The sequence below is a fragment of the Pecten maximus genome, chromosome 4 (genome assembly GCF_902652985.1).
Source record: "Pecten maximus chromosome 4, xPecMax1.1, whole genome shotgun sequence".
NCBI classification, from domain to species: Eukaryota; Metazoa; Mollusca; class Bivalvia; order Pectinida; family Pectinidae; genus Pecten; species Pecten maximus.
The window spans coordinates 6,425,268-6,452,602 of record NC_047018.1 but is presented as its reverse complement, the minus strand read 5'-3'; the positions used below and the strand labels follow the sequence as shown (position 1 = coordinate 6,452,602).

The 27,335-nt window shown below is 35.7% G+C and overlaps 2 protein-coding genes across 6 annotated transcripts; one reads left to right on the top strand and one right to left on the bottom strand.

The window, feature by feature from the left end:
- Positions 1–2,789: 2,789 nt before the first annotated feature.
- On the bottom strand, positions 2,790–5,267 carry LOC117325072 (DNA-directed RNA polymerase III subunit RPC9-like). 2 transcript variants are annotated; one of them, XM_033881000.1, is made up of 2 exons: positions 5,100–5,267; positions 2,790–3,511 (listed from the first exon to the last, which is right to left on the bottom strand). In XM_033881000.1, exon 2 carries the CDS (start codon positions 3,412–3,414, stop codon positions 2,962–2,964), a length of 453 nt encoding a protein of 150 aa, XP_033736891.1. In that variant the 5' UTR covers positions 3,415–3,511; positions 5,100–5,267; the 3' UTR covers positions 2,790–2,961. The 2 variants fall into 2 exon arrangements, with proteins under 2 accessions (XP_033736891.1, XP_033736892.1); XM_033881001.1 differs by having other exon boundaries at positions 5,112–5,262.
- A 283-nt stretch (positions 5,268–5,550) lies between these two features.
- On the top strand, positions 5,551–26,843 carry LOC117325071 (G-protein coupled receptor-associated protein LMBRD2-like). Of its 4 annotated transcripts, XM_033880995.1 has the most exons (15): positions 5,551–5,661; positions 7,327–7,560; positions 7,858–8,126; positions 8,660–8,827; positions 9,143–9,353; positions 9,745–9,819; positions 14,450–14,738; positions 15,155–15,336; positions 15,686–15,819; positions 16,026–16,134; positions 17,533–17,734; positions 20,455–20,589; positions 20,966–20,995; positions 21,696–21,737; positions 23,243–26,843. In XM_033880995.1, the coding sequence occupies exons 2-15, from the start codon at positions 7,387–7,389 to the stop codon at positions 23,467–23,469; spliced, it is 2,247 nt and encodes a 748-aa protein (XP_033736886.1). In that variant the 5' UTR covers positions 5,551–5,661; positions 7,327–7,386; the 3' UTR covers positions 23,470–26,843. The 4 variants fall into 4 exon arrangements, with proteins under 4 accessions (XP_033736886.1, XP_033736888.1, XP_033736889.1 ...); XM_033880997.1 differs by lacking the exon at positions 20,966–20,995; XM_033880998.1 differs by lacking the exon at positions 21,696–21,737.
- Positions 26,844–27,335: the final 492 nt, after the last annotated feature.

The following is a 27,335-nucleotide window of genomic DNA, read 5'->3' as shown; positions in this document are numbered from 1 at the left end:
TCAAGATGTTCATTACATACTGAAGTAAAAAATAAATGCCAAAGGTCAAATTGATAAACCAAATGTCAAGGTCAAATTTTGTATCATTTCAATAATGAATATTTGGTCATTATATTATGAAGTACAGTTGGTTGGAATTAAACAACAGGAGTAACCAGAGATCAAGGTCACTGGGTCAAAGTCAGTTGGGTCCAAAGGTAAAAGACAGTGTGATTCTCAGATACTACACAGGGTTATCTGGTGGTTGCTAGGGAAAAGATAAATCAATCTCAAACAGGAGGGGGGTAAAGAACAAGACAGCAGGTACGCGCTATATGACGCTGCACTGTAGCGTCATCATTTTACGTCGAGTCGTAAATGATGACGTTATCAATTTTGACGCACATTCCAAGGAAGATTGATGATGGCGAGATGAAAAACTTGCATAACAAGAAGCCCACCTGAGATTTGAAATATTTCAGTTAATATAATTGACCCTTTTTGGCCCCACCCATCAGTCCTTGGGGTCAGTCAGGGCCAACATGTGCATATCATTAAGCTGTCATCCCATGCTGATAATTTTAAGAAAGTTTGAATGAATTCCAAAAGAAATAAAACAAATGATTGTGAATTCCCTATATAAACTATAGCAAAGTTTACCCCTCCCTAGGGGCAAACGTGAACCCCCAGGGTCATGAAATTCACAATTTAAGTAAAACACCATAAAACCCTTCCTTCTATGAAAAGTATTTGATTCTATCTTATATAGGTATTGAGAAGAAGATTTTTGAAATTTCAGTCAATTTGACCCTTTTTAGCCCCGCCCCTCAGCCCCTGGGGGTCAGTCAGGGCCAACATATGCATACCATCAAACTGTTATCCAATGCTGATAATGTTAACCAGGTTAGAATGAATTCCAATACAAATCCAACAAATAATGGTCAAAAATGTGATTTCCCTATATAAACTATAGTAAAGTTTACCCCCTCACCAGGGGCAAATGTGAGACCCCAGGGTCATGCAATTCACAATTTTGGTAAAGCACCACAAGACCCTTCCATCTATGAAGAGTGTTTGACTCCACCATATCTGAGAGTAGAGAAGAAGATTTTTGAAGTTTTAGTCAATTTGACCCATTTTGGCCCCACCCCTCTGGCCCCTGGGGGGTGGGGACCATATCATTCACAATTTTGGTTGACCTTCAGCCATAATAACTTTCTGCCAAATTTCATTTAATTTGGTTAAGTGGTTTTGGAGAAGAAGTCGAAAATGTAAATTGTTTACGGATGCACGACGACGGACAAAAGGCGATTAGAATAGGTCACTTGAGACTTCTTTTCAGGTGAACTAAAAACTTACATTTACTCGCAAGTATGTGAGGAAAATAACCAAACATGGGTCTGTTCTGCGTAATGTCTCCAACCTCATACCATAGTTTGGTTGGCCACTCTTACATTGAGATATCCCTGTCCAAGGAACAGACCCATATTAGATTCTATTAATCTCTGATAATGACCCTGGCTGTTAGTGGGGGAGGTATTTAAGTTTTTAATAAATCAAATTAAAGCCAGCTTATGAGCATTACACTCATACATTTCCATCAGCCCAACTAATTTGGGATTTAAGCAATTTGCATAATTTTCAGAAACTGATTGTTTGACATTGATTTCATGTATATAGCAATCATCTCAAACTTATGATCACAGTAAAAAAGTACAACACTTTGAAAGATCACACTGTTTACTTTTGCGAAATTTAAAATGTGTTTTTAAAGATGGTGGCTATCCTGGATATATTGATAAGAATTCAACGGAAGTGGATGTGTTCCCTGCGCAAACAGTTGGGTGATTACAAGAGTTGTTGCGTGGAAACAGATTTTCTATTTATAGTTACAGTACCCTTGACCTTTGAGTCAGTAAAAAAAACAATCCCATGCAAGCGGTTGTGGTAAAGAAAAAGTGCATGAAGTTCAAGTTTGATTGGCCCAAGGGTACTTATAAGTAATTGCATGGAAACCAAATTTATAGTAACAGTATCCTTGACCTTTGACATGAGGACCAGTCAAATGACAATTCCATCCAAACAGTTGTTGTAAGGAAAAAAGTGCATGAAGTGGGCCAAGGAAACTTCAGTTAGCACACGGAAACAACTTTTTTTTAGTAACAGTAACCTTGACTTTGAACTTCAGACACAAAAAGCCAAAACACTTTTGGTAAGGAAGATCTGCATGAAGTTGGAGTTTGATCAGGCCAAGGGAACTCTCATGAGTTATGGCACAGAAACAAAATTTTCTATATTCAGTAACTGTGATCTTTGCCTTTAATCTTTTAACATGAAAAGCAATCCAAAGCAAGCACTTGTGGAAAGGAAGATCTGCATGAAGTTTGAGCTTAATGGCCCAAAGGGAACTAAAGTTATTGCACTGAAACCTTTGTGCAGAAAATGCTGAAAAGCAGGTGACAAAAACATAACATGGGGATCATTTCAGAATCACTCAAGGCCAGTTTGAGGCAAATATCATTGTTGGAATTTGAGAAGTATGACATGTCAAAAATTTAGCCTTGACAGATAGTGGAGAGCTCACAACTATGGATGAAACATGCTGATTACATACCAGTATGTCATCCTGATAATATGGGCCAAAATATGTCTAAAAATTCTACAGAGATCTTAGTGCCAACCACCACATTGTCTTCATTCAAGCTCTGTAATTAGTTTCCTCTTGGTCTATCCGACTACATATATAATCAAAGATAGAATGTTTGGATGATGGGCCTCATCAATTTCACACAAGACATGCAACACAGCACTTCAAAAATATGGAAGTATTTATTTGAGTCAGTCTATGATTGCTACATGTATATGATAAATGCAATTAAAACAAATGAATCCTTAAATACAATTTATCTACAATATGAAGAGCAAAAATTTATTTAGCTGCTAGCATAATATTAACATATTTTGTGTAGAATGTATAGATATCTATTCCTGTTCTGTTATATCTTCCTCCTCTCCTTCTTTCATGTCTTCATTTTCATCCTCTTCTTCATCCTCTTCTATAGCTTCACTTGGTCTGTATTTTCCTATCACCTCCAAAAGTTCATAAATCTGATCCTCAGTTAACCGTTCTTCACTCTCTTCCACAATTAACTGGATTTCAACAGCAGTAGATGGATACTGATTCAATAACTGAACCTTTTCAGATTTTGTTAGATTATATGATTGAACATCTGTCATGAATTGTTCAATAATTTCTGGAGTCTGTGTTTTACATGGTTTGTCCTCCAAATATTTGACAGCTTCATAAGTTATTGTTGCTAATTGTTGTAAACTTTTATCTGGCTTTTTCTGTCCACGTCCAGCCTGGATATCTGACAATAATGTCAGCACTTCATAGTTGGTAAGCATTGCGGCATTGTCATTTATGATCTCCATTGTATTATGAATAATTTTTATCTAGGTACAACAGTCCTGCATACCGTCCTGCCACTATCACATAAACCCAGGACAGAAGAACGATGACCAAAAGGATCTGTAAAATCAAGATTTACAACTCAGATTAAAATGCAAGATTAATTTTATTCTTAAAATGACCACAATAAGTATGTAGATGTGTTTTTTTTAAATGTTTACAAATATAAACACTCTATTTGCAATCACAACTATTTGATAATCTTTCTAAAAGTATAACTAGAGAAGATATTATTGTGACTATAACTGTATTTTGCAAGAGGCCCTGAGGGCCTGTATCGCTCACCTGGTTGGATTTGACCGAACGTCAAAATATGTTCATGTTCAATTTCTTAATACACGTAGCTTTATTTGTTAATGTCTAACAACACTCTATATAGTTGTGGGAAAGGGACCTCAACTGCTTCAAAGATAAAACCCACAAATGCAGTCAAGTCTCCCTCAGGGAGTGGAAGACCCCAATGATCGTTTCTGCAACATGATTGTGTTTAAAGTCCCCTAGGGGTGGGGAAAGACCCAAGGGCCTATAGCTATTTCTACAATAGGATTGTGGTTATCTCATGGTAGCCAGTGATGCTGCATATGGTTATGGGTTGGGAATCTCAACAGTTTCAACACAAAAAAGTGTTTATAGCAATATGGCCAAGTTACTCACTTTTGGCCCTGCCCCTCAGCCCCCTGGGGGTCAGCTGGTCCATTTGTAGCTTTTTGAATCCCCAACCCTTAGGGATGCTACCTGAGTTAAATATGTGTGATATTCATTTTTTAGTTTCAGAGAAGAAGTCGTTTATGTCAATTTAGCCAAATTGAACCTGTTTGGCCCTGCCTCTCAGGCCCCCGGGGGTTATCCCCACCATTGTACAATTTTGAATCCCTTTCCCATAGGGATTTTCAGTCAAATTTGGTCAAATTCTGATCTACAGTTATGAAGAAGAAGTCAATTGTTGACGGACGGACACCACAGGTATGGCGTAAGTTCACCTTGGTCCTTTGGACCAGGTGAACTAATAATAATTCTAGTCTTTGAGCACAATGATATGTCAATATGACTAGTCAGTTAACCCAGTATATAGTCATCACTATGTGTCTAATGCAATTAATTATAAAAGTCAACTCATTGCTATGATATGATGCAACTAACACAGATAATCATAGCAGTCCTCACTAAAATATTTGACTTACGCAGTAAATTAGAGAATTGAAGTCATTATTGGGATGTGAATTAGCTAGAGAAGTTATTGCTATTGTGACTAATTATAGCACCTCAATTAGGGAAAGAATCATCACATACATCCCTCATTAACATACTAAACCCTAACTTGTATACTGAAATAGCAGTTTAAAAACATGGCCTCTGTGGCTTAAATCTTTTTCAGCTGTACATGTTTATGCACTATTAGGAGATTCAAGTTATTAAAAAAAAATTCTGAAATAATTTATTGGCAACATATGTTTTGATATGTTGCACTAAGTACAAATGAACATTGAGACAAAACTTGGTCATTAGGCCTAACATCATCCAGAATATCATATACCAGTATATAGCTACAGAATCTCCCCCGACAAAAACGTATGTGTTGTAACACGTTCAACAAGTGATGGCAACCCGTTGAATGGTAAAATATGAAACATAATGTAAAGTTTCTTACAAAATTAAGCACCCTTGTTAAAGTTTTCTTGCTGACGATGTACATGATTGACGAGGTCAGGAAATACAGGCCATCATTCAACAGATTATCCAAGCATGTTTCCCTCTTTCATAAAACTTATCAACAGCCTTTACAGGAAAACGGCACTCTTATCTAATATTCCTGAATGGACCAGGGACGGAAAGTAGTTCCGGAAAATGTCTAAGAACGTTTAGGTAATACTCTGCTTGCTAGAAATAAACGAACTTGCTTTACACCAAATGGACAATTTTGTTGTTATCAAAAATGTGTATTTTCATGTTTGCTACCAATAGGGTCTTATTTATTTTGCCAATACCGCATTCTTTATCTTAAAATAAAGTAATCAATTGCAACTTCATAGAGTGCAAACGTCTCAATGACTATGTTTTTTAAGCGCTTGTGCACGTGGATCAATATTTATGACGTCAGTGTCAGATTGATGTTTGGCACAGATGTGGCACTTGCCAGCGAATTTCATTATGACATTTGAAGAAAAGCGGCGTCTCTGGGTTTGTTGTAAACAGATCAAATCCTTAAAAACGTAAGACCTTCTCTTTTTGATATGTTTTCAATAGGAGCATAGCGTCTCTTGCAATATTGCTTCAAAAAGTGGCATACGTTACTTTAATTTTGAAAGGCTTGGGGGGGGGGGGGTATTATTATGAAAATGTGTTCATACAATGCATAGAAAAGTATTGAAGACGACAAGTCCTATATATATTGCGATACCTTATTAAGAGACCTGCAACCCTTGTGTAAAAGTAGAGATATTACTCGGTACAATAAGTACCAGCAGAGCATCAGCAATATCCAATACATGTACAGTAGTCCTATAGACTTCGAAGGGTCACATCGTCGTTTATTTGTAAATATCCGATAATAAACGTAAAAAATGACGATATGAACCTTCGAAGTCTTAAATTATAAGACCATGCCCCACATGTACCCTTGGTAAAATATACATGCTTTCAAAAGTTTATATCATTTAGTTATCTATTCTCGACTAGCTATAGGTCCAAGTTACCAACATGGGCTTGACATATTCCTATGACCAAGAATGAAATATTACTAATTGTAGCGAAAACTGTGGAACTGTCGAATCACAGTTCCGTAGCCCTCGGTAGGTGTCTTCGTGGTAGCGTCGGACACCTGCCACAATACCCGAGTTATGAGAAAAAGTAGAGTACTGGGCCGTCGAGAAAACACAATCCAACACCGTAGTACAGTTCGAATTCCAGGCTATCTGTATTCAGCATCATTGGCATACAAAGGAGATCATTACAGTTCACAGAGTAACTCGCAACACCACTCTTGCATAAGGATTACCAGTAATATCCAGGAAAGCAACACCTAGGCATGTAAAACTCAACCTCCCCCTCTGCTCTTGCTCTCACCCCTTTTATACAGAAACCTGCAGGAGCAGAAGGAGCACCCTGCTCCTGTGAAGGAGCGGTCACGATCGGCTCCTTTTACCTAAATGTGACAATAATAATACACAACACTTAGAAAAACAATAAGCGACAAGTAAATGTTGACCTTGTGTAATAAAGATATGGACATGGCAGGAGCCCCCAGATTGGTGTGCCCATCTGCAGTAGATAATGGGATTGAACAGCGATAAATACCTCTCTAATGATATTTGATAAAAATAAACTCTAAGTATTTTGCCTTTAAAACAAATATAAACCAGCTTGGAAAAGTGCAGTGTCAAGCCAACAGGTAAGTGTGTATAGCAATTACCACAAATACGCTCCAACACAGACATGATTGATTCGCCGGTTTTTTTGACGTTCTTTCAAGAATCTTATCAAATCTAAAAGACTTCCGATTCATGGTATTTAGTCAGCAGGTACCTGGGATAAAGGAACTTATGTAGCATTAGTATGTAAGGATTGCAAATAAAGTAGTATAAGATATTAACACACTCCAATACAAATTCAGATTTAGATACATACGAGCTAAAATGAATAAATCGGCATCATACAGCATGGTGTTTTGTCCTTCTAGGACTTGTTATTGATGCTAAAGACGAAAAGTATTGATACCTAGGAGGTGACAAATCAACTCTAGAAAGGTTGAAATAAATTCCAAATCATGATGGGGAGGTGCAGGAACCACATAACTCAATAAATTTAATAAGCTGCTGTACACATGGAATTGACCCAGGTTTAATGTATGGTTACAGTTTCATTCTTTTCATTTTCAGGTAATTCCTATGACTAATCTGAAAGTTAGAAATCATAAGATTGTCCATTGAATCAACAAAATGAGTGCTGGGCCGCTTGTTGTTGAAATTATCTGCACATGTTGTTTAGCAGCGTTTCTCCTTCATCGCTATGGAGATCTGAGGAAGCAGCATGTCTTGGTTACATTAGCCACATTTGTTGCTTGGTACTTTTCCTTTATGATAATCTTCGTCCTCCCATTAGATGTTTCTTCAGTAAGTATATTTAGCTCACCATAACTTTTGTTTAAGGTTAAGTGCATGTGTACTATTTACTATTGCATGCCCTTGATGGTTTTTAAATCATTAATGCACAAATTTTATGATCAATTCATTAAAGCTTTTATTACAAAAAATTGTGTTGCTTGGTAATGACTATTTTTTTTTTAAACAGAGAATATGTTGGTGCCATTAAATTTGGAGATGATGTAGTCACTAATCATATTGAGCTTTGTTTGATTGTTTGTCTGGATCTGTACCTATAAATCATTTATTCTTTTAATATCTTTGAAGACATTTTACCGCCAATGCCTGAGGGATAACAAGTTTCCTCAGCTGCCCACAACCACAGCCAGATCTCCGAATAGTAGTGGTACAGATAATGTCACGGAGATACCTATTAGTCCAGATGATAACTCTACAGCTCTGGACACTCCAGCCGGAGCTCAGGCCCTCCACCTGTCCGTCATTAACCCCTGTCAACAACCTGTCAGTCATGTCCCGGATAATGTCCTCCCTGCTCTATGGCATGTCGTGTACTGGACATCACAGTTTCTTACCTGGTAAGATTTTGTTACTTACCTGGTAACATTTTCATTAGACAGTTTCTTACCCAGTAAGATTTGTTACCTACCTGGTAAGATTTTCATTAGACGGTTTCTTACCCAGTAAGATTTTGTTACTTACCTGGTAAGATTTTCATTAGACGGTTTCTTACCCAGTAAGATTTTGTGACTTACCTGGTAAGATTTTCAATATACAGTTTCTTACCCAGTAAGATTTTATTACCTACCTGGTGAAGACAGTTTGATCAGATACATGTATTTCTTACCTGGTAAGATTTTCAACATGTTTTTCCCCTTAGATATAAGTTTGATGCTGTTAAAAGAATTGTACTGTATGATCTCTACCCAACAAAGTGTATGATGTTAGACTTTGTTTTAAAACCATTTGATTAAGATACACTTAAATATTAGGATTCCTTCATTGATAACATGAATTGTTTGTCAGACTAATCAACTATGACATATGTCCCTACTAGAAGCTACATATTATTGACCACTATGATGTATGTTGCTGTTGACTTGTTTACCAGGTTGCTGCTGCCAATGATGCAGTCCTATTCGACAGCTGGTGACTTCAGTGTGGCAGGGAAAATCAAAACAGCCATCATAGAGAATATAATATACTATGCCACATACCTTCTTATCTTTGGTGTCTGCCTCATCTATGTGGCAGTGAGACCTGACCTTCACATTGATGCGTAAGCAGTGAATTCTATATTCAAGTTGTTCTGTATTTACAGATTTGAGTAACAAGTCAATTTATTATTAGTATATGATTAATATTGTAATATCATGGCTAGGCCATCTTCCTCAATTTCACACGCTCTCTTTAAGATTAGGAGGGATCATTAGACCCACTTGAAGTTCAATATATAAAAAAACAACTTTTAGGTGTTAATTTTAAGACAACGCATTCTTAAGAGTCATGTTTATATGACCCTCATCAAGTTCAAGGTCTCATGTAAAGGTCAAAGTCCAAATTTCCTGAAGAACTATAACACTTCTGTCCACAGGGAAAAGCTAAAGGTGATAGGTGTAACAGCCAGTAACACCTGGGGACTGTTCCTCCTCGTGTTGTTGTTAGGTTACGGCCTGGTGGAGGTTCCTAGAACTATCTGGAACAGTGGCAAGACTGTCTACACTCTACAGCGTACACAGTTCAAGATAGCTAAGCTGAGTACGGAGAAGACTGAGGCAGAGGAAAACCTTGAGGATGTTTTAGATGTAGGTCAAACTTCTCAAATGTTCTCAGAGTTAAAGTGTAATTAATGTTTCACCTCGTTAACTTTTTGCAATAAGTCAAAAACAAAGAAAAAGTAAAAATCTAAATATACCAAATTAATATGTCTTTAAAAATGGAAAATTGGAATTTCTTGAGAAGAGAATTAAGAAAATGTGGTACTAAAAAGAAGATGTATTAATGTTATTGATTGTAATAATCCAATTCAAGTTTTATATTCACTATTTAAGGTATTGAATTGAGAACTATTATAATACAGGAATGCTTTTATCAGTTTGATGCAATATTGTTGGCGCTCCAGTTATACTTTATCGCAATGTTCTCCGTGGTTGATCAAGAATGAAGATTTTTCTATTTGTGATATCTTTTTCAAAGGAAATCAAGCAGGTGTCTGAGAAGATCCGGTACAACCATCCACTGAGGAAACACATGGACACCATACTGCTGAAGGTGAGAACCTGTATAACACTAGACAGTTCTTTACCCTCGGATGGAACACTTATTTTCATTGTTTTTAAAGATAAATATTAGTCTGTGTATGTGAGACATCCAAATTAGAATATACTAATTTAGTTACTGACAAAACCGTATCATGATATAACACCCAAAGTCCTCGTAGAATAGACTAATTTAGTTACTGACAAAACCGTATCATGACATAACACCCAAAGTCCTCGTAGAATATACTAATTTAGTCACTAACAAAACCGTATCATGACATAACACCCAAAGTCCTCGTAGAATAGACTAATTTAGTTACTAACACAGCCGTATCATGACATAACACCCAAAGTCCTCGTAGAATAGACTAATTTAGTTACTAACACAGCCGTATCATGACATAACACCCAAAGTCCTCGTAGAATAGACTAATTTAGTTACTAACAAAACCGTATCATGACATAACACCCAAAGTCATCGTAGAATAGACTAATTTAGTTACTAACAAAACCGTATCATGACATAACACCCAAAGTCATCGTAGAATAGACTAATTCAGTTACTAACACAGCCGTATCATGACATAACACCCAAAGTCCTCGTAGAATATACTAATTCAGTTACTTAATAAACCGTATCTTGACATAACACCCAAAGTCCTTGTGACGGTAAAGGCATCAACAAGTGGACTACAGTTTACGTTTCAGATTTGTTAATGTTTCACAGTAAATTACATTGTAGTGTAAGTCGTCGTTGTCGTTGAAGATATTCATGATTTTGATTTCAAAAGTCAAAGAATTATGACTATAAAAAAGCAAATACATTATATATTCTCACAGGAATAACACCAAGGAGACATACAGCATTACTTTACATACAGCATTACTTAGAGTTAAAAAGTCATTGATGTTAAAATCGTTGAATATATCAACATGGATGCAATATGATACATGTACCTTATAATGTGATGTCATTTGTGAGATTTTATCTCCTACTCAACTGGAGCATGTAGCAGGCACACTTGTCACTGCCTATAGTATTAATCAGTGGTGAATGGATTATACTAACCAACTGGCCTTCTGTTCACAGGGAGACATACTGGTAACAAACATAGTGGTGATTTGGTGATGGTAGTACTTATAGTTTTATTGGGATCTAGTTCAGCAACAGTAGATCTTGGTCAGGTTAGATCTTACCTGGCATCTATAGAAAGAATTGAGATATTAGTACTCAAAATTCAAGATAAATATAAAATACAGATTTTCCTCCATTCTTGCCCCTGGAAAATGCACAATTTTGTCCATCACAATTTTTATTTTTCTTTCATATCATAATTTTTACAGTAGTATGTAAAGTTACCCCCCCTCCCGTCCCCGTCTCCTACTCCCAAACCCCACTAACAGTTTTCAATAAATAAATGTAGCAGAACTGGTGGACTGGACTAAATGCTAGAGCCAGGTAGTTCAAATGGTATAGAGCAACCATCTAGAGTTTGGAGGTCCTGGGTTCGAATCCTGGTCTGGTATTGGTATTTTTCCTCTCCTGTTACATTGGCACCCATGTAGGGACTCTGGAATTATACTTAACATTACTTGTGAAAGCATCACAGTTTCCACTAGGAAAAAAATAGAGGACAAGCTCTTTCCTGGGGGGAGTATGTATCCCTGGTAAATGTAATTACATGTACCACAATATACTGCTTGTCTATAGAGTAGGACCCCTATGTCTCTTTCACTTGATTGGTTGAATGAAGGCTAGTCATCCAGAGGCAGTGGATTGAATTTAATTTATCATGTGCTCTGTTACACAAAAAACAAAAATGTGATGTGGAATCATCCTCACATCTTTACAAACCAAGGTAACCATGTAGAATTATCTCCCCTTTCATGTAGAAAATAACTTGTGGTCTTGCTTCATTGCCTGAAGCATTTGAAGCATTACAATATAGAGTACATGATATTGCATGAACACCACAACTGCATGTTTCCTGGAACATTCCCTGTTTCTCTTGTTCTCCAAAGCCTAGATGAGTTGGGAAGAGTACATGGGCCTGACTTTCTTCATCTTCATTTTGTGTTAATTATGTAGTCAATACTGTTTGTTCGCCAGTAGGAGATTTAACATAATCTAAGGCTTGGTTTATTGTTGTACTGCATACTTTATTGAGTTTCTTTCAGATGTTATCAATGTTCATCCCATCAGTTATTATAAATCTATCTCTTCTAGTTAGCAGAATATTTTGTGATCACTTTTCCATCACACAATTTCCCATTGCAGTGTTATATATCAGATGTTATCCCAGGCTGGTGAAGTAAGATTTTGAATGTGGTAAAGCCAGTGGAGTATAAAAGCCCTACTGTGTATGAAGACATTTTCTGTACAGGGGATTGAACTCCGGGGCTCTCAACCCTAGCAATCCTTCTATTTGGAAATGATGTACATGTATATTAGATCTTTGATAGAAAAAAAAAAAATAAATCAAAAGTCATCACATTAATTTATTATATATGACATGTCTGAGGAAAATTGATTGAACCGGAAAAAAAAACTATTTAAATTTACCCTCACATTACTGTAGTTTCTCTCATATCTCGCCATGTTGGATAGAGTTTGCCCATGTAAGATAGCTATGTAAGATAAATCTATCTTACATAGCATTTCACGCGCGCGGATTAATCTGCGTTCAAGGGGGACAACTCTCACAACGTCGTCTGCTTGTGTTCACATCCGACAGTCCTTATCGTCGGTGTCGGTTTTGAAATGTTGGACTTAACTATAAAAATACATACATTCTTAGATAAATATATATCATATCAGCAGTAAATCAATAGGGCTACACGGTTAAACGATTAGACATAACAAACAGTTAGACTACGCCTACAGGCCTGTTTTAACAGTTACAGTGCAATACAGACTTGCCTACCCGACAGATTTGTCATTTGTCATTAAAAACATGTAAACACACACAATCACCTGGCAATGACAGGAAGTAAAATAAAAGCCATACATAAAAAAATATAAAAAAGAAAATGTCAAACGTCACAACCTATGAAATGGTTCCGTTTGCGTCAGCAGGGGGCCCTGGAATTTGTTTACTCTACGGTACTGTCAGTAACTGTTTGGCCTACTCAGTAACCTGTGTATTTGGAAGTTGGGAATTGGCTCTTAAATGAACGAACATTCGGTAAAAATGACACCCCTCGATGTTCATATAAAAATATTTATTTCAATTGTAACTCAGAGTCTATATTTGTGTAGAGTGACCATGAGAACTAACTGCCATCCTAGCCTTTCAATATGATCATCGTTAGCCTATCGAATGACCTACCTTCGTCATTCCATCAAGACAACCGGTTAAACACATATAATCCTATGTCACAGAAAAGATCGAATACTCGTATAGAGTCACTGTTCGCTGGTCCACACACGAAGTTGCCAAAATCACAGTGAATTTAAAATTACCAGCCATGAAACATCGCTGCGTCATGGCGATCGAGATCGACATCACTCTATTTGAACTATGAATGGAATTCCAATGACAGTCGTGACGTCATGCAGTGACGTAGTATTTTATAAAAAAAAAATTTGACTTGACATTTAAAAGTACAGTGTGTTCTGTGAAATGATTAAATATGTCGAGGTGCAAATCAAATTATATGTGAAGTTGGGAAACTCATTTCAGCGTTGGCTTTCAGTATTGTTGATAGAACTTCTTTTTCTCGGATGTTGACAATTTGATCACGGCCACGTAAAAGTCGGTCAAGTTACGGTAATTTTTATCGGCGAATTGTTCATTCGTTCATCACTTAACCACAAAATGAATGAAATTTGTGTGCAAACATAGTTTGCCAAAAATATGGTATGATCTTTCAGAATATCACAAGTATATTTAGTAAAAACGTCAAATAAAGAAATTAAGAAATTGAAGAAAATGGATGGCTGAGGGACACTTTCGCCAGAAATTCGGTAATGATATGAGAGAAAAAGACTCTTTCATTATGTGTGTATGTAGGATAGGGATATTCCACCCTCGGGATCATAAAATGTGGTAAAACCCTCAGCAAGCCTCGGGTTTCACCACATTTTGTGACCCCTCGGGTGGAATATCCCTATCCTACATATACACATATGAAAGAGTCTTATAGTATTATTGAATCATTGCTTAAAAATTTACTTTAAACCAATATTTTGATTTTTTTTATACCATTATATTGAAATGTTTTGTTGATGTTTCAGTGTGGGTTTATACTTGGTAATTCAGCAGATCCGTTATGTTTTATAAATAATCTCCTCAGTTGATCCTCAGCTGGTTAGAGTTTGTAGATAATACACATGAAAATTTCCTCATTGGATTTGACTGAAAAATCAGTATCTCTTTTCGCATATCGTTGTTATAAAGTTCCTATGTGTTAATTTTAAGTGGTGAAATCAGCTAAACAATCAGCATTTACTTATTACTAATATTGACATTAGGGATTTCAAATAAAACTGAAGAATTATTTAGAATCTGATTTCCTAGATTAGTTAGATGTTTACATTAATGTTTTAAGGATTTCTACAATATAAAGAAATGATTACACGCAACCTAAGATATTCTGTTAATTCTACTGTCACTGATGTTAACATATTATATTTCCAGTGTCCAGAGTCACTGAGACAGAATGTTCGCTCCAACAATGATGATTACGAGGACTATAACAAACCGCAAGATGTGCCGAGTGAGAAAACTTTGGTCCGACTCCACAAACGTGTAATCCAGGCTACACAGACAAATCACCGTACACAGGCTCAATGGAACAACCTTATGTCAAAGGCTTATGAGTTGGAGGACATCTCGAATAATGAGGGCAAGACTGACCACGTCTTCCACAGTTCTCATGGTCAGAAAACCAGCAGTCTATTGTCCAGTCTGTACACCCCTACTGTAGGTAAGTACTCAGATATTCACTAACACAGAACATAGCAGATCTTTTAATTAAGAATCATTTGTTAAACATGTGACATTGATATGCCTTATGACCAAGTGGTAAATGTAGCTCAAATATGTGTTGCTTGTAATTGCATCACAAATAATAAATTTTTAGTGTAAATCTGTGGTAAACCTTGTGTTGTTCATATGACAGCCATCTTTGATACTATCAGAAACAGCCAGAGGAACTCTTGATAGTCATGTAATGCACTCATATTTAGTACAGAATGGTTTGGTTAGCGAGACTGGATCTCTCAATGCCAGCCAGCAAGTCATTGTGTGGTCAAAATACATGTATTTCAATTTTAGTTAAGTTTTTATGTAGGACACTTAGATGTGATGGAGATAATTTTCTACCTACCTTTGTATTTCCAGAGTGGTACTGGAAGTGTCTACTGCGACCATGGTTCCGCAGAATCCTGGCTGTTCTCCTCACCATCCTGTCTTTCATGGTTGTCTGGTCAGAGTGTCTGTTCTTTATCAAGGAACCTGTCCTCTCCTTGTTTGCTGTTTTCATCGATCTTGCCAAACAAAATTATGATTATGTATATATAGAGGTGAGATTTGAATCCTTTATTGTTTAATTCAGTGGCATGACAATTAAGTTCTTTCAAGATCAGTCGTGTTTTTATTTGTGATAAATCCACCATACCTGTCTTTAATCACTTACAGAGAAAAATTGATGAAAAATAAATAAGATACCTGGTAAATTCAAATGAAACAATTTATCATACAAATTTGTGTAATATCAACACAAAAAGATTTTTGAAGAAAAAAAAAATAAGCTACATATCTTCAATAATTTATATATTTGAACTTCCTCAAATTTAATTTTAAGTGACTGTTATTGATATTATATTTGGATACAAGATATTTAATTTTTTCTCACTTCCCTTTTCATTTCAGTTAGCATCCATCATTACGATAGCCTACTTGTGTTTCTGTGCGTACTACAGTGTGTTCCAGATCCGCATCCTGAACTTTTACTACATAGCTCCCCACCATCAGACTGATGAGTACAGCCTGGTGTTTACTGGAATGTAAGTAAACAGACCTTTAGCAATACTCTTACTTTTGCTGGGTTTTTAAGGGGAAATCGTAAATTGATTTTGGACCTCTTATTCTGGATTAAAAATAAAACAAGAAAACAACATATTAAAGTAGTTTTAGTTTCTGTTTTGAAATGCCCTAAATGTATACTTTTCTTGATAACACTAAAAACCCTGACATATATCTGTGTTGACAGGATGCTGTGTCGTCTAACACCTCCCTTATGTCTCAACTTCCTGGGGCTCATTCATCTGGACAGTCACATCACTTATAGGGGCAACCTTGAGGAGACTTCCTATACAGAGGTACAGTAAAGCTGGTATCTATAGAGCTTCAGTGATTAGTGACACATTCTGACATCTATTAGAGGTTTTATTGATGTTAGTCTTCAAGACAGCAATAATTCAAATAACAAAAAGTTAAAAATGGACTTAGTACCATACAATTATTCAAAGTATAATTACCATACAAAATTTGAATATTACCAGTAAGGTATAAAATTGCCTTTTGTCCGTTGTTGTACAGCGTGCAACGGTACCAATTGACATTTTTCTACTTCTTCTCAGAAACCCCTGAACTAATTTTAGCAGAAACCTTCATAGCCAAAGGTCAAACAAAATTGTGAATTATATGGTCTCCAGCCCCCTAGGGACTGAGAGGCGAGACAGAAAAGGTCTAATTGACTGATATCAAAAAATATAATTTTCAAGACCCAAATAAGGTAGAATCAAATACTTTTAATAGATGGAAGGGTCTTAAGCTGACTTACCAAAATTGTGAATTTCATGACTCTGGGGTCTTGTTGGGGAGGGGGTAAGCTTTACTATCGTTTATATAGGGAAATCACATTTTTGACTATCACTTGTTGGATTTCTGTTGGTATTGATTCTAACTTGGTTAAAATTATCAGTATGGGACAGCAATTTGATGGTATGCACGTGTTGGCCTGACTGACCCCCAATGGCTGATAGGGCGGGACTGAAAATGGTCATATGGACTGAAATATTTCAGAACTCAGGGTGACCGTTCAGACCGATGACCCTCTTGTTACATGTATAAGGGGATGTATGACATTGTCTTTATCTAGATCATCTCGTGTATAAAGGAATGTACGCCATGGTCTCTACCTTTATTTCAATATTTCACATCCTGAGAAGATGATCAAAGTGATAGAGAGTTTCATGACTAAGTGTTAGTAGTGTTATTATCCCTGTATGTGTCCTTTTTTGTCCTCTCTTCCTTTTTCCTGTCTGTCATTAAAGTAAGACAGACTTTGTCCAAACTGTAGTAGAGCTATACATGATGGTATCAATTAGACAATCTGTGATTTTATGAGCTATACATGATGGTATCACTTAGACGACAAACTGTAGTAGAGCTATACATGATGGTATCATTTAGACGATCTGTGATTTTATGTTTGTGTGCTACAGTGGATCCCGCTTATTATAATATTCTACTTTCTAGAGAAAAATGTTTAATAACTGGGCTGTTATAATAATAACTGTGCCAGCATTTTTATGCCCTTTGAACTGAGAGTTGGGCCCATGATGACCGTAAGACCTTCTTCTTAGTGTATAATGTTTTGACTTAGATGATCTGTAGTTTTCAGAAAATCTAGATGTTGCGAGTCTTTTCACAGCTTTGCTGATCCATCAGTTTTGTTCTTTAGTGGTGTATTGATGTCTTAATTTTGTTTTCAGATCATGGGTCATATGGATGTGATATCGTTTGTGTCAGATGGATTCAACATATACTTTCCCATCGCCATTGTTCTTCTTTGTATCTGTACATACTTCAGTCTGGGATCACGCATCCTTCAGTTCCTGGGATTCTCACAGTTTATCGGGGATGATGACATGACACAGGAGTTTGTAGATGAGGGGCGAGAGATCATTCGCCGAGGTAAGATGACAGTCCTTATGACCTCCATACAATATCTAAATTCATTACTTGACATGGAAGTTTGATACCTGGGCTATACATTATCCTAATCTTGTAAAGTGTTCTAAACAAATCGTACTGAAAGGTATTTGATATACTTTTGTCTCACCTGCGACGAAATGTCACGGAAAACCGAGACTATGCTGTTATTTTTCTGGCATCTAGGGTGTCTTCGTCAACATTTCATTGTAAAGTTTTGTGTTTAGATCCATTGCTCAAAATATGTAAGTCCAACTTAAACCAAACTTATATAGTGAGATCACATAGTTGACATCTCAACACACCCTTCATTTATGGAATATCATCCAGAATTTTAGGTCAAGGGACTCTGGAGTGCTGAGAAACTAGACTTTAAAGCTTTATGTTCAGCTCAGTTTCTCCATCTAACCTATAGATTACATGATTTTTTTTCTTGTATGTGTGTGTAATTTGGGGGTTAAAACCTTTGATCTTGAGAAAGTACATGATCCATATTGCTTCAGAAATCTCAATTCACTGACAAATAAGTTATTAGTCAACCCTTCCCCGAGCTATATAACCCTTCCCCAAGCTATATAACCTTTCCCCAAGCTAGTTAGAGGTTCCCATATTACCCTTCCCCAAGCTAATTATATGTTCCTATATTACCCTTCCTCAAGCTAATTATAAGTTCCTATATTACCCTTCCGCAAGCTAATTTGAGGGTTCCTATATAACCCTTCCCCAAGCTAATTAGAAGTTCCTATATTACCCTACCCCAAGCTAATTATAAGTTCCTATATTACCCTTCCCCAAGCTAATTTTAGGGTTCCTATATAACCCTTCCCCAAGCTAATTATAAGTTCCTATATTACCCTTCCCCAAGCTAATTATAAGTTCCTATATTACCCTTCCCTGAGCTAATTAGAAGTTCCTATATTACCCTTCCCCAAGCTAATTTGAGGGTTCCTATATAACCCTTCCCCAAGCTAATTATAAGTTCCTATATTACCCTTCCCCAAGCTAATTATAAGTTCCTATATTACCCTTCCCCAAGCTAATTAGAAGTTCCTATATTACCCTTCCCCAAGCTAATTAGAAGTTCCTATATTACCCTTCCCCAAGCTAATTATAAGTTCTTTATATTACCCTTCCCCAAGCTAATTATAAGTTCCTATATTACCCTTCCCCAAGCTAATAAGAGTTCCTATATTACCCTTCCCCAAGCTAATTATAAGTTCCTATATTACCCTTCCCCAAGTTAATTATAAGTTCCTATATTACCCTTCCCCAAGCTAGTTAGAGGTTCCTATATTACCCTTCCCCAAGATGATTAAAAGTTCCCATATAACCCTTCCCCAAGCTAATTAGAAGTTCCTATATAACCCTACCCCAAATGCAAGATGATTAAAAGTTCCTATATTACCCTTCCCCAAGATGATTAAAAGTTCCCATATAACCCTTCCCCAAGCTAATTTGGTATACAATTATTAATTTATATAACCCTTCCCCAAGTTAATTATAAGTTCCTATATAACCCTTCCCCAAGCTTATTTGAGGTTCCCATATAACCCTTCCCCAAGCTAATTTGGTATACAATTATTAATTTATATAACCCTTCCCCAAGTTAATTATAAGTTCCCATATAACCCTTTCCCGAGCTAATTAGAAGTTCCTATATAACCTTTCCCCAAGTTAATTAGAAGTTCCCATATAACCCTTCCCCGAGCTTATTAGAAGTTCTTATATAACCCTTCCCCAAGCTAATTATAAGTTCCTATATTACCCTTCCCCAAGCTAGTTAGAGGTTCCTATATTACCTTTCCCCAAGTTAATTTGAAGTTCCCATATAACCCTTCCCCGAGCTTATTAGAAGTTCTTATATAACCCTTCCCCAAGCTAATTAGAAGTTCCTATATTACCCTTCCCCAAGCTAGTTAGAGGTTCCTATATAACCCTTCCTCAAGCTAGTTAGAGGTTCCTGTATTACTTTTCCCCAAGCTAATTAGAAGTTCCTATATTACCCTTCCCCAAGCTAATTATAAGTTCCTATATTACTCTTCCCCAAGCTAATTATAAGTTCCTATATTACCCTTCCCCAAGCTAGTTAGAAGTTCCTATATTACCCTTCCCCAAGCTAATTAGAAGTTCCTATATAACCCTTCCCCAAGCTAATTAGAAGTTCCTATATTACCCTTCCCCAAGCTAATTAGAGGTTCCTATATTACCCTTCCCCAAGCTAGTTAGAGGTTCCTGTATTACCCTTCCCCAAGCTAGTTAGAGGTTCCTGTATTACCCTTCCCCAAGCTAATTAGAAGTTCCTATATAACCCTTCCCCAAGCTAGTTAGAGGTTCCTGTATTACCCTTCCCCAAGCTAGTTAGAGGTTCCTGTATTACCCTTCCCCAAGCTAATTAGAAGTTCCTATATTACCCTTCCCCAAGTTAATTAGAAGTTCCTATATTACCCTTCCCCAAGCTAATTAGAGGTTCCTATATAACCCTTCCCCAAGCTAATTAGAAGTTCCTATATTACCCTTCCCCAAGCTAATTAAAAGTTCCCATATAACCCTTCCCAAAGGTAATTAGAAGTTCCTATATTACCCTTCCCCAAGTTAATTAGAAGTTCCTATATAACCCTTCCCCAAGTTAATTATAAGCTCCTATATAACCCTACCCCAAGTTATCTACAAGAGTGAAAGTGTACCATTTATTATATCTACAGAGCGACGACGTATAGAGAGGAAAGCCGAGGGGGAAGCTAGGCGGCGCCAATGGACAGAAAAGTTTGGGGATGGGTCTAATGACCGAGTTCCACCACGTGGTAATGGGGTGGAGCAAGATGGATACTCACGAAGAGGTATGTAGTGACATAAAGTTAAAAAGTTTAAATGGATTAGATATCTTGATTGTTATCTTATCTGTTCTGATTGTAATTAGTTTAGTGCATGTCATGAATTTGAGTTTTTTATTTTGTTTTTGTTTGAATGATTCTTTATTTTCGGATGTGAAGGTTTATGTACAGTGAATGTTTGCCTGTTCTCAGTAGATGTTCTAGTAGGTGTACTACTCAGGTGGAGGCTTCTGTATCTTGTGAACTAATATAAAAATACACACTTCTGTTAACTGTCTACTGAACATTTAATCTCAGGTTAGATAATCATTTGCTTGATGTTTGTTACTTCTCATCCTCAATTTAAAGAGAAAAAATCCAAATGAATTATGAAAAATTTCAGTACCAGTAACTGTTCCTGAGAAGGAGGAAGGTAAGAGAGCGGGAGAGTTTTGGTAAAATATTCATGGAATTAATTAATTTTTCACATACTTGAGTTGACTAGCTGTTCTTATGTAGTCTTTCTAACTGCATGCTTATCTAATCATTATGTTGCCATAGTTACTTATTTGTTGTCCCCCATGGGGTCTTTGAGTCAAGGATAGAGTCAAACCATAAAACAAAATTAAGACCAAATTATGTTCCAATACAAAATGATTGGAAGCTACTTTTCTCATTTAGCTTCTGTAAAAAAATATTTCCAAAAAAAACAGGAGAAAATATTAGTTTGACCTCTCTATCATTAGGTTGACTTTCCCAACTCTTCTTTGTTAATCTATGGATATGATTCTCCATTCAAGTGATACTGATGTGGCCTGGGTAATCCACAAAATCTCATCCATCCTGGCCCCACTCTGAATGATCTCCACTAACACAACTCTCTTTCTTGTTAAATTGGGGAGTCTTTTATGTCTTTTTTTTGTGATATTAATGTGAACAATTTCCAAAATCTCATCCCCTTCTGGCCCAACTCTGCAGCATTATCTCCCAATAGAATTCTATTTCTGAAGATACAGGTGATCTTTCTCAGACACAGCTTATCTACATGTTTTTCCTCATAGGAATAGAACCCCTTGTTTTATTTATGTGATCAAGGCTGAGTCACAACTAAAAGTGTTGTGTTTTGATTTTAGATTTAGATGTGGAAATGTTGCATCTAGATTTGGACTTGGAAGGTTTGTGGACAAATGCTAACTCACATGCTTTACACATTAACAGGCATTGCTTCAATGTCCACACAAAAATGTATCCTGCCTCTATAAGGGATCCAGTCTGTCAGAATTTGTAGAGATGATAATCAGAAAACCTGAATTCATTTGAGAGATTAACTTCCATCCTAATAACATTTTGATGCTCCTAACATACTAACCTTTTAATGGTCAGTGCTTTCTTTTATATCTTTATTGCTAGTATATTTCCCATAGAAAACATTAATTTAGGAAACCTTGAATATTATATATTAAATACATGCAGATAGTGTTAATCCCATTCACCTTCTTTCTATACTTACTATCTACTATCAGCATGAAACAATGGTTTTAGATTCCATCTAATGTGTTGATTGACAAAAATCCCCTTACATAGGATGTATTTACTTTTGTACTTTTATATTACAAAGTATGCATTCAAAAAGTTAAAATTAAGTTACTCCTAAACATTTGTAAATGTGAATCTAATAATAAATGATAGTTCAGAGCACAAAAAAAAATCAAATCATTGCAATTTAAATTCTTAATGTAAAATATGGACGTAGTTGAGAAATAACTGTAGTATTTCAGTCAAATTACCATTATTTATCTAAATTGTGACAGCCCTTGGTAGAAATGTGATTTACCCAGAATTCTTCAGAAGAAACCTAGTACACATGAACTTCCTGTACAAATCTGTTCCTGTTATCACTTACAATCCTACCTGTACAGTCCTCCATTTATTGCACTTAGTTTTGTAGTTTTTGCTTATTTTCATATACATATACGTAGAAGCATTGAAGTAAAGCTTCAGTCTCATTTGCTGATTTCAGGTTTTGTTATTGCACTACATACTGGTACACCTGTTTATCTTTTGTACAGTACGGCTGTAAATAAACCTGTTTATCTTTTGTACAGTATACGGCTATAAATACACCAGTTTATCTTTTGTACAGTATACGGCTTTAAATACACCAGTTTATCTTTTATACAGTATACGGCTATAAATAAACCTAAAGGTAGCTTGATATGATTTAGAGCATTCACATTTGTTATTGTAACTACTTTGACTCAGGTTCAAAGATCACAGAATTCAAATACAATACTTATGTCTGTTAAAACATTATTGACTCATTAAACCTGATATTGTTTCCGTGAATGTATCAGATATATACAAACTCTCCCAGTAGATATCATCACTCAGGCATTTGTGATTATCTAAATTAGTATCATAATTCAGAATTAAAAAGGAAAAAAAATCTTTTTAATGATCTTTAAACAATTGTTTGTCCATACATCATTCTACCTATTTTTGTTCCGGTATGATAACTAGATAAAGGAAATATGAATGAAGAGCTACTCAGGAGAATGTTTCTGAGAATGAGGATGAACACCTTATTTTCATTGACTTCTTCCCGATACCATTATGGCCCAATATACTCTATCTTGATTTGTAACCATTGTGACCCAATATACTCTGTCTTGGTTTGTAGCTAAGCACACTGTCCCTAGGAGCCCAGATGAGAATGATCGGACAGAACTTCTACGCCAGGCTGAGCCGATTGATTATACAGGGGAGACAACTGATGTACTTGATGACTGGAGAGGTCATGACCCAACACAGCAGTCCTACCAATCACAACCTGTCGGACATTCCAGTCGGTTTGGCACACAGAGGTCTTTCTCACGACCCCCAAAGGGAATATTTGATGATGTATAAAAAGCATGGAGGAGTACATTATTTTATGGTGACTATATTCAATTTGTCACTTGGATTCATTTACTCCATAGACAGACCCATAGAGAAGCAATACTGAGGATATTTGTTAAGTCTTGTTTTCATGAACAGTTACAACACTGGTCTTAAGTAACATGCTTTTTGACCAGGAGTTATTACCATCTTTGTACAGAACTTAAATATGAAGTTGTCATCATTTGTATACAAACCACACAGAATGTTTGTGTGGTCATTTTAACCTGAAATGGACTTCTGGTCACTCTGACCTCTAAAGTATTTAAGTCACCTTAAACTTAGACAACAGGTGTTTGGAGCTCTTAGACCACCTCGGACCAGGTGACATGGAGCTCTTCCACCTCCGACCAGGTGACAGATGAGGTGAGGATTTTTGGTTGTGATTGACTGAGAATGGAAGTATCAGACCTGTGGATAGAAAAAATGAGGGTTTTATGAGTAGACTGATACTTCATGTGTGCTCAAACTTAGTAACACTTAGTAACACTTAGTAACAATAGTTATGTCACAGGACATATAAAGGAGTAACAATAGTTATGTCACAGGACATATAAGGGTAATGTATTTAAAGCACAGGTATATTGTACATGTAATGTACAGAAAGTACAAGTAACATAAGGTAATATTAACAGTACAGGTAGTGAAAACGATATATTCCGCTCTCACTTTAAATTATATACATTAATCAAATGTCTGATATGCTACAATTTTAATTATATCCTTGTATACACATGTATACCTGTTTACATTTGTTATGTTTCATTTTTATATATGGACCACACACGTGACAGTGTATATTGTATACATATTAATATACTATGTATATGTTCTAGTGATACTCTAAGTTATCATCATGTGTACATTCCAAGTGTCGATGTCTATTACAACATTTTTTGTATGTGGAAATAGCTTAAAACTTTACTTTTTGTTGGTTTTTGCAATCTTAGTATTTCATAGTTGCTATATTGACATATTATTATCAAAAATATCAATCCAATGTGTTTAATTTTTACTTGTAAGATTAAGAACTGGTTTACCTGAAATCTCTTGAATCACAAAAGAATTATACATCCACAAAGAACTCCCATTAAAGTGGACAAGATTTTCTCTATTATTTCAAAGCTAGGAAAATAAATTAAAAGGTTCTGATTTAAAAAAAAAATGCTATTCAAGATTAGGAGATTTGAAATATAGCATACTTCTTAACAGAAAATATGTCTTTTTCTTTGATAGAAAAAGTTATTCAGCCAGTGGGGTTAAACAAATTTGAATAGCCAGTGCATTTTACTGATAGCATGTTATATAACTGTGCAGTATGGTGTACATATCTAGTAATTAAGAATATTTATACTATTTAATACTGAGTCTTTGCTTGTGGCATGCATTAACATAACAGTCTAAATAATGTATGTATAACATGAGCTTTAATGGTGTAGCTACGGCCATGACGTATTGCAACTGTTGTTGCTTTTTCTCTGCTGTCTAAGCATTTTCTTATAAATATTTCTCTCTATAACCAACAGATTGATAGAAAGTGTCCTTGTGTGATAGTGATTGAGATGTTGGAAGGGATGGACATATGGTGATAGTGATTGAGATGTTGGAAGGGATGGACATATGGTGATAGTGATGGGGATGTTGGAAGGGATGGACATATGGTGATAGTGATTGGGATGTTGGAAGGGATGGACATATGGTGATAGTGATTGAAATGTTGGAAGGGATGGACATATGGTGATAGTGATTGAAATGTTGGAAGGGATGGACATATGGTGATAGTGATTGAAATGTTGGAAGGGATGGACATATGGTGATAGTGATTGAGATGTTGGAAGGGATGGACATATAGTGATAGTGATTGGGATGTTGGAAGGGATGAACATATGGTGATAGTGATTGAAATGTTGGAAGGGATGGACATATGATGATAGTGATTGAGATGTTGGAAGGGATGGACATATAAGATAATACAAGGGTAAAATTTTGGGTATCCAAACAATGCAATACATACTTCGTCTGGTAAAGGTTGTAACATAAGCATAAGTAATTGTAGAAATGTTGGAATTTTACATTTATAGGAATATATGAATTTTCATTCTGAAAAATAGATATAAGATCATTAGGAAGCCAATAAGATATGTTGGTAAGCATGTTTCTAGATTTATAAAAGATTTAAAGCAAGAATGTTCATGTAACATTGAAAATGAAAACATGTTGGTTAACTTCACTTTGAAATTCAAAATCATGTTTAAGAAATTCAATTGTCATAAGCACTTGTGTTACAACCTCTATGACATTTTATATTGAGCCCACTCTCACCCAGCATTGTTGTGTAACTGTTGTGTTGTGGTTCTTACTGTTGTGACTGTTTTAACTATATGGTGTAATGGTTATTACCTCAGTGTTTCCTATAGCCGATACATTGTCATGGACTAGGGGACCAAGTGATAGGTTGTCCCAGCAGAGCTGCCTGTTGATGCCTTCAATGATACACACCACTTTATCAATGTTGTCCATTGTTAAAAAGCTTTTCATGAATCTTTTACTCATTTTACGGAGACATCAGACTGTACTCGCCAATGCAGTTTGATGTCTCTGTGATCACGGTTGTTTTGTTGTTGATCATATAATTATGACCATTTTATTCCACAGTTTTATACTTTTTAATGTTAAACTATTGTGCATATATCTTTACCATATTATTCAGTAGAATCAGTGTGAAATAATCAAACATGCACTAAACTATATAACTATGTGAACTGAAAATAATGAAATGTAGATTGGCTTTACTAGTTAATGATAAAGCAGTGGTAAAATCTGACTTAGGTATGAACAAGATCTAATAAGTATATCATTGGCAGAAAAGCGAGTACAGAATAATAAGTAAATGCTATTTGGGTGTATGTTATATAGACCATAGCCTTCTCAGCTTCTGTGTAGTGATCATAGCTACTTCTCTTTGGTAAAATTCTATCTGGAATTTAAATTGTAATCTATAAGCTAGCTTCATCTTGACTTCTGCAATCTGTGAGCCTCATCTTGAATTCTGATCTTTTTAAGACTGTGATATTTATATAACTTATGCACTGTTATACATTATATGTATACTTTGACACTTCTATTGTTTATATGTTGTTTATCATTTGACTTGTTGTTATATTTGTGAAATCCATACTATTGTTAGTCTTCTTTAATGTGCTGATTACATTATGTTTAAAGAATCCTCCCTCTGTGTAGATGGGTTTTTTTTTTCTCCCTCACTATCTTACACTTTTAAAGTAGATAGACCACATATTCAGCTATCAGGTACTTATCTACTGAAATAAAGGTACCACAAGTACTGCTGTATTCAATTGTTTGACATTTTGTAACATTTCAAATAAAATTACCATGTTATATTTCATTTAATTACTTATATAATAAATAATATTAAATGTGCAATAGAAACTGGAAAAGGTTCATTTCATGTAGATATTAAAATGTTTGAGCCAGAGTTTTCAATGTTCTGTGAATTTAAATTTCACATTAGGTATTGGTAAATAAATCAATGTTTCTAGTTACAAGAAATCCAGGTTGAGAATAAAATAACTGTTAATTAGTATCTGACCATCTACAAAGAATAATATGTGAACATGTATATTACATCACAGATCAGTTTTCCAGGTGAAAACTGAGGTAGTATACGTTGATGGTGAAATGGTTTTGGATCATATTTATCCCTTTAATTCTGTATTGAAGCAATTATGAGTAACAGGGAAATGTACAAATGAAAAATGTCTTAGTGAAATTACAATAAAAAGTGGTTGTGATAGAAAATCTATATGTAGGTACAT

Coding starts and splice junctions, on each gene's coding strand:
- LOC117325072 (XM_033881000.1), bottom strand. CDS start 3,414: ATGGAGATCATAAATGACAATGCCGCAATGCTTACCAACTATGAAGTG.
- LOC117325071 (XM_033880995.1), top strand. CDS start 7,387: ATGAGTGCTGGGCCGCTTGTTGTTGAAATTATCTGCACATGTTGTTTA. Junction 20,590..20,965: donor AGATGGATACTCACGAAGAG/GTATGTAGTGAC, acceptor GAAAAATTTCAG/TACCAGTAACTGTTCCTGAG. Junction 20,996..21,695: donor TGTTCCTGAGAAGGAGGAAG/GTAAGAGAGCGG, acceptor TTTTGATTTTAG/ATTTAGATGTGGAAATGTTG.